The 7402-nt window shown below is 41.6% G+C and overlaps 1 protein-coding gene across 1 annotated transcript; it reads left to right on the top strand.

Moving 5' to 3' along the window:
- Positions 1 to 5354: 5354 nt before the first annotated feature.
- On the top strand, positions 5355 to 7115 carry LOC131982314 (uncharacterized). The gene is made up of 6 exons (XM_059346936.1): positions 5355 to 5397; positions 5516 to 5842; positions 5961 to 6314; positions 6426 to 6554; positions 6714 to 6772; positions 6851 to 7115. Exons 1-6 carry the CDS (start codon positions 5355 to 5357, stop codon positions 6887 to 6889), a joined length of 951 nt encoding a protein of 316 aa, XP_059202919.1. The 3' UTR covers positions 6890 to 7115.
- The last annotated feature ends 287 nt before the right edge of the window (positions 7116 to 7402 follow it).

The raw sequence follows: 7402 nt of genomic DNA, 5'->3' as shown, positions 1-7402 counted from the left end.
TCATGTGCCCGGCCCCAGGAGAGAACAGCCAAATGGTCCTCCACCAGAGTTATGGCAGCCGCCAGATCCGCAGGGCGGTGGCAGCGCACCCAGTCCGAGGTGGCCGTTGGGAGCCCTCCACAAACTGCTCCAAAACTACGGCTTCCAGCAGCCGCGCCTCGCCCGCAGAGCTCCCCGGCTGAAGCCACCTGGTCGCCGCATCCTTCAGCTGCTGTGCGTAGACGAATGGTCGATCAGCGGGACCCAGCTTGGTCCCCCGGAACCTGCGCCGCTGGTCTTCTGCGGAGAACCCCAAACGGTCCAGGACTGCCCGCTTGATGTCCCCGAACCGGCACCGGGAGGGTCCGGGTAGGGCGAGGGCCGCCGTCTGCGCCTCTCCCGACAGCAGGGGAAGCAGGCGCACAGCCCACTCCTCCTCCGGCCAGTTGCACGCCGTCGCCGTCGCCTCAAACATTTCCAGGTATGTCTGGGGGTCATCATGGGCCGCCATCCTCTGGAGCGTGACACCAGCGAGCGAGGGGGCTGACGACGCCCCCCCAACACGATTAACCATCACCTCCAGCAGCTCCGCTTGTTTCTCCGCCTGGAACTGGAGAGCGGCCAGTTGTTGCCTGTTGAGCGCTGCCTGGTCCCGGCTCATAGCTGCCACCTCCGCCAGCATCTGCGCCAGCGTGGTTTGTGGCTCCGACATCTCTGCTGAGTCCCTGTTCAGGCGCCAATGTGGCGTAGTTTGAGCCACCGTGAGTTTCTCCTCAGCAGATATGACACGGAGTACAATAACAGTTCAGATTACTTTTATTAAATACACACTACCACAATAGTACAGAGCCGTTCACAGGCTTATTGCTGCCGTGCTCCGTCAGCTCAACACCGCTCTGGAGTGTGCGTGCTCCAGTCATCCTCCTTCTCAGGTCCAGCACGCTACTGTGTTTTAAAAGGGAGAGAGTGATTAGCTAATGCCATGCAGTTGTGTCAATCACTCTCACCTGGCGCTGCTCTCCTGAGCCCTCTCCACACCTCTCTCCTGCAGCTGATGCACCACGCCCCCTCCACAATACATGACTGAAATACTGCGTCACTGACTTGGTTTGTATGACCTTCCTGCTCATTAAAGTTTTGCTAACTGCATACCCCCCTACATTCTAATTGAAAGACGAAGAACAAGAAGGGGCTTTGAAATCACACCTTATTTTCAACCCGTTCTCATTCCCAAAGCGAAATATACCGACGATTTGTCACACCCCTAGACGTATCATACTAGAGCAAAGGGTACCCTTCCACGTCTGTGTGAAATGCTCTGGGTTCTCAATTGACTCCAATATAAACCTGCTCGCGGCGCTGAGAAACGCTTAGAGCAGAGGCTTACACAGCCGTCTATTCACTCCAATAATATCCCGACCACGGCCCTCCATGACGCTGCCAGCGACAATCTGAATGGAGAACCGAGGACCCTGTGCACGGAAGTATTTTTCTCCCTATTTTAAGGATTTCTTTTAATGACATCGTCAACATTTCTCAACACAAACACATCAAAGTCTCACTGATAATTCAACAACAAAATAGCTTCATGTTGTGGCTCTCAGTATCATTTTTTTCTCCTTCGATTCTGAGAAATAAACTTTTATTCGTTTGTTTTACGGCACTCCACTGGCGGACATTTCTCTCATTTTTAGTGAAAAAAAATAAATATTTTGACTTTGTTTCTGCATAAAAATGGATTTTGATTACATTTCTAGCAAGAAATATATGTTTTATTTTCTACTACAAAACGAGAGGTTTAGCACTATGACAAAGTTTTATTTTTTCACATCTTGCACTCAGAGCACTCAAAGGGCTGTAGGAATCTAAGTCTGTTAGGGCAGATTTCCAAGGTTTGAAAAAAATAAAACTTTGTCATAGAGCTAAACCAAATACATCACCGGAAAGGTCTTGGCCTGGAGAGTAACATATATCAATTTCAAGGTTCTATAATATTCTTGCTTTGAGATATTGACCTTTGAACCTTAACCCTGGGGCATATTTAAGTGATTATAACTAAGAGACAAAAAGGGTTACAGAAATGAGACCTACTGTTATAGAAAGGTGTTGACATGGACTATAATGTGAGCATAGTCACTAAGGGGTGGGAGTGGGGGGGCTTTAGGATATGCTGAAAAAATAACAAATCCCCCATTGAACAAGACAATATTTAAATTCTGATGCCAAAAATGTGATTGACATCCCCTCAAACCCCTGGAAAGCCACTAATTAAGTATTTCCAACTTCCAATTTTAGGGGAAAACCTGTTTTATTAAAAAAACTACAGCTCCCTAGACCTCTCGTTTTGTAGTTCTTCCCTATTAGGGTTGTGAAAACCTATTTCTACCCAATATATCGAATATCACACACTGTCTAATAAATAATTATACTGTATGTATATTATCTATGCTAAAAAAAGACAACAATGTTTGTTTAATGAAGATATTTTAACTAAAACAGGAGAGCAGAGTCGGGGCCATTTACAGTGAAGCGCGATTCAATGAGATCACACAGCACATCCCCGAGGATCGGACCACATCCGGTATGATCGCGGTAGATTACAAAATAAAACACAGCGGATCGTCTTTTTCTGGCGAGATCTTCGCCACAAAGTGATTATGTACATTCACTGAGTGAATATTAAGAAAATAAAACATATATTTCTCGCTAGAAATGTAATCAAAATCCATTTTTATGCAGAAACAAAGTCAAAATATTTTTTTTTTTTCACTAAAAATGAGAGAAATGTCCGCCAGCGGAGTGCCGTAAAACAAACGAATAAAAGTTTATTTCTCAGAATCGAAGGAGAAAAAAATGATACTGAGAGCCACAACATGAAGCTATTTTATTGTTGAATTATCAGTGAGACTTTGATGTGTTTGTGTTGAGAAATGTTGATGATGTCATTAAAAGAAATCCTTAAAATAGGGAGAAAAATACTTCCGTGCACAGGGTCCTCGGTTCTCCATTCAGATTGTCGCTGGCAGCGTCGTGGAGGGCCGTGGTCGGGATATTATTGGAGTGAATAGACTGCTGTAAGCCTCTGCTCTAAGCGTTTCTCAGCGCCGCGAGCGGGTTCATATTGGAGTCAATTGAGAACCCAGAGCATTTCACACAGACGTGGAAGGGTACCCTTTGCTTCAGTATGATACGTCTAGGGGTGTGACAAATCGTCGGTACATTACGCTTTGGGAATGAGAACGGGTTGTTATTTTGGCAGCCCAACCACAACTATGCTCAACTTTCCATGCATCATTTGTTTGTTAGCGGTAATTGTTGATGCATAGCGGTGCACAAACACTCACTAGAAAATACAAAGCAGCATACAAATGTATTTATTTTAAGTCTTTTATAGTTTTTTTTCCCCAAGATTATTTAACTGTACTGTATTTTGCATATTGAATATGAAACTCTGAATTGTACAAGACACTGTCAACATAGTGGACGGTGTAACAGTCCTCCCCACCCTGTCTGCTGTACTCTTCCTGCTGATGTTTTTCACTATAGATGACTGACTGACAGAGTGGGCGAGTCATTACTGTTGGTGTGCGGCATTTTAGTTTGTCCTGGGTTCTTTAAGATGTCCACTCTGGCTTTCTTCTGATCCAATGTTATAATCTGTCTTTCTTTTTTTCAAAAAAACGAATGTGATGAATTAAAACTAATTCCATCCCAGGCATGGCTGTTGGATTTTTAAACTGTCATAAAAAAAACATAGTTTTTATAAATATATGACATGAGTTAATGAACAGGTAAAGGTTTATAAGTTGTATCTTCGGTTTTCGAGTCATCTGGTTTTCACCTACAGGTGGCAGTGATGTGAAGATGATTTGTAGCACTGTTCAGTGCTGTAAAGTTTTAATACACAGACAATGAATGTGAAAGACCACAGAAGACACAAGAGCAGGTTAATGCTAACTATAACATAATGCAACTAGAAAATTTCCTCTGGGGAAATTCTGAAAGGGCCACGGGGGCTACTGCCGGTGTGTGTACACTATGATGACATTCTTCAGAGATTTCAAACTATGCCCTTTAACCTCAAAGTGTGTGTGTGTGTGTGTGGGGCGTGTGTGTGTGTGGCATGTGGCGAGTAAGACTTCCTGTTCGGCTCAAGTCACAATTGTAACAGCCACTAGTGGTCGTCGCCTCTCAACAAACAAAAATGTTGTTAATTTCCTACAAACCGCAGTACGTTATTTTTTCATAGATTTACCTATGAACAGTGGAAGAGAACAGCCTGGATATCGCCACCACAAAACGTGATCTAAGTATGTTGTGCATAAATTATAATTCCCTCACAAACTGTACAGTAACAGTGGGCTGCAAACATATGTAGATAACAGCAGAAGCTTGTATTTCGCCTGCTGTTATTTGGAGACTTCCGTTAGGTCGCCGGGGTCACATTGGACACAAACTTTGTGGTATAGTGGTTTTAATAGTTGTGTGTGAGTGCAAAGAGTAGAAAACTTTAACTAGAAGTCAAACTCCAACAAAAAAAATCAGATAACATTTACCTGCTCTTGTGTCTTCTGTGGTCTTTCATGTTCTATGTCAGTGCTACAAATCATCTTCACACCACTGCCACCTGTTGGTGAAAACCAGATGACTCGAAAACGGAAGATACAACTTATAACCTTTTCCTGTTCCTTAATGCTGTCTTGACTGTTAATCCTGAATGTGAGAAAGCACAAGCAGCCCATGCTGAGCATTCACATTGCATGTGGTAAACTAATGTCACCGCATTAGTCCTGACATATAAAAAGTCTGAGTAACCAGGTAATGACTTCTGGAAAGAGACTGTGCATTGCTATTAAGCACCACAGGCTAAGTGCCATAGAGTTCCATTATATTGCAGAGAAGGCAGAAATCTTTATGGCCGATATTGCCCCTTTTAAGACTTCATTATCTCATAATTATACTTAGGAGAGAGATATCAACATATATTTAGTAAAACGACCTATCTGCAGGTATGCAGTTATGTTGAACAGTGGTAATGTCAAGTGTTGGAAAAGAGTTCACTAATGACATTACGTCCATGAGAAAGTCACCTTGTTGCCATTGTTTTCTTCAGACTGTTTACGCCCCACTGTAAGTACCAAACCTTGTGAACCAAACGTGAGATCACAAATGCGCGCTGCTGCTGTTTCAGACGTTTAAGTTGGAAAGTTTTGGTTGAGATATTTCCACTGTGGTAGTACAGTGAGGTGCACATAAAGGAGAAGCCAATCAGATCGTTCTGAAATTATCTCCTCCCATTTGATACAACTACATTAAGCTGAATCATCTCCTGATGCAATCTAAATCAACTGCAGTCTCCCGTGGAAAGACAGAAAATGCTGACCATTTTTCAAATACTGCTCTTGCTCAACATGGGACGTAAGTATGAGTCACATTTACAATGTATAATACATTTGTTATCGTCATTTTGTATTATAGAAGAGGCATATGACTGTGTCTCCTTTGTCAATGATTGCTCTGCTTGTTTTATTTCCAGGATGCACAGATTGTCACACCTTTGAGATGAAGACTGTTGCTGTCGCGCAAAATGTGACTCTTACATGTGCCCGCCAGAGGTTGTCTGGTACCTTCTTATTCTGGTTCAGGCTTGTTTCTGGAACCTTTCCTGAAACTTTAGGAGGAACGATTTCAGCTGATTTAGGGGTTCGTGTGGAGAGTCGTTGCATTACAGCAAAACAAGAGCCTGGCACATTTGTTCTGCATATTAATGAAACACAGCTAAGTGATACTGCAGTCTACTACTGCATTCATGTGAAAGGAAGAAACATGACATTTTCTAAAGGAATATTCCTGAGAGTCAAAGGTGAATATAACAACAACAAAAAACACCACAGAAATTCCAGATATATTCAGAATAACCCCTACTTTTATGTATCATCATTGAATTGAGTAAAATATGTTTATTTGTTTTGATTTCCCAGGACCAGAACCTGATATCACTGCCATCACTCAAGACTTCCAGTCTTATCCAGTCCTTCCAGGAGACTCAGTGACTCTACAGTGTTCAGTCCTCTCTGACTCTGAGCACAGAACCTGTCCAGGAGGACACAGTGTGTTCTGGTTCAGAGCCGGATCAGATGAAACTCCCAGTTTAGTTTATGCACAAGGAAACAGCAGTGATGGATGTGAGAGGAGCCCTGAAGCTCACTCTCCACAGAAATGTGTCTACAGCTTCTCAAAGAACGTCAGCTCCTCTGATGCTGGGACTTATTACTGTGCTGTGGCCACATGTGGAGAGATATTATTTGGAAACGGAACAAAACTGGACATTGAAGGTAACTGCGTCTTACTTATTTGTTATTATAAAAAAAAATGATTATCTAATCTAAAAGGTTTTTACTTAATTACTAATTCCTGAAATGTAATTATTTATTCATATGTTTCAGTTGTCAGCACGTGTGAGCCACAGGACAATACAGTTCACTTCCTGGTGTGTACTGCTTTGGTTGTAAGTCTGATTGTTGTAGCCGCCCTTGTTCATGCAGTTGTGAAAAAATCCTGTGATTGCTGCAAAGGTAAGAGATTGGATCCATTAAACTCCACTGACCAAAAGCTAATATCATTTGATTCACATTTGTGCTTAATGTTAGTCAACCTACAGTATTATTCATCTCAGTAAAGTCAAATTCATCCTTTTTTTTTTTTTTTTACATTTATCTATTTTAATAATACAGCTGATGCAACTCTGCAAATAAATGCTGCAACAGCAGGTCGAAATCAACAAAGTCAGCAGGTGAGGATTGTTATCAGATTACTTGTGCATGTGTTGGAATCTGCTCTCTCATTTTCTATTTGCACTTTATTTCCTCAGAGAAATGAGGACTCTTTGGTTTATTACACCAAACTTTAGCAGGAGGAAAGCCGGCAGAACAGGGAGAAGTCAAAGAAAGGAAGAGACGGTCTACACTGATGTCAGGCAATATGTGATTGATAAACAATCGAGGCAATGAATTTACTCCTTCGTGCTAATGTAAGTTTGTGTCGCTAAATTATGATTTAATTTCACCTCTGAAGACATGATAATACATGATATAACAAGTTTTTTTTGATAAGCGGAAAAAAAAAGTTTATATGCATATAAGTAGTATATTTTGTTTAAACTGTTGCAAAAAATATGTTTGAGTTTTGTTATTTCAGTAAGGTAAATCAAACAGTATGGTGCAAAAAAAAAAAGAACCAAAAACACCATTAATTGGGGATAGCCTGTGACAATGTATACACCATACAATACAATTAAAACAAATTAAAAATAGTGAACACACACACCATTTTATTATTATTATTGTATTTATTTTTTTAATTATTTTGGATTTTTTGTATAGTGGTCACAAGCTGGATTTGAACTCGGGCCGACTGTTTACAA

Source organism: Centropristis striata, chromosome 12 (assembly GCF_030273125.1).
Source record: "Centropristis striata isolate RG_2023a ecotype Rhode Island chromosome 12, C.striata_1.0, whole genome shotgun sequence".
In the NCBI taxonomy this organism is placed as follows: domain Eukaryota; kingdom Metazoa; phylum Chordata; class Actinopteri; order Perciformes; family Serranidae; genus Centropristis; species Centropristis striata.
The sequence above is the reverse complement of the archived record's forward strand: the minus strand, read 5'-3'. Positions and strand labels throughout refer to the sequence as shown.

Coding starts and splice junctions, on each gene's coding strand:
- LOC131982314 (XM_059346936.1), top strand. CDS start 5,355: ATGCTGACCATTTTTCAAATACTGCTCTTGCTCAACATGGGAC. Junction 5,398..5,515: donor GCTCTTGCTCAACATGGGAC/GTAAGTATGAGT, acceptor TTTTATTTCCAG/GATGCACAGATTGTCACACC. Junction 6,555..6,713: donor ATCCTGTGATTGCTGCAAAG/GTAAGAGATTGG, acceptor TTAATAATACAG/CTGATGCAACTCTGCAAATA.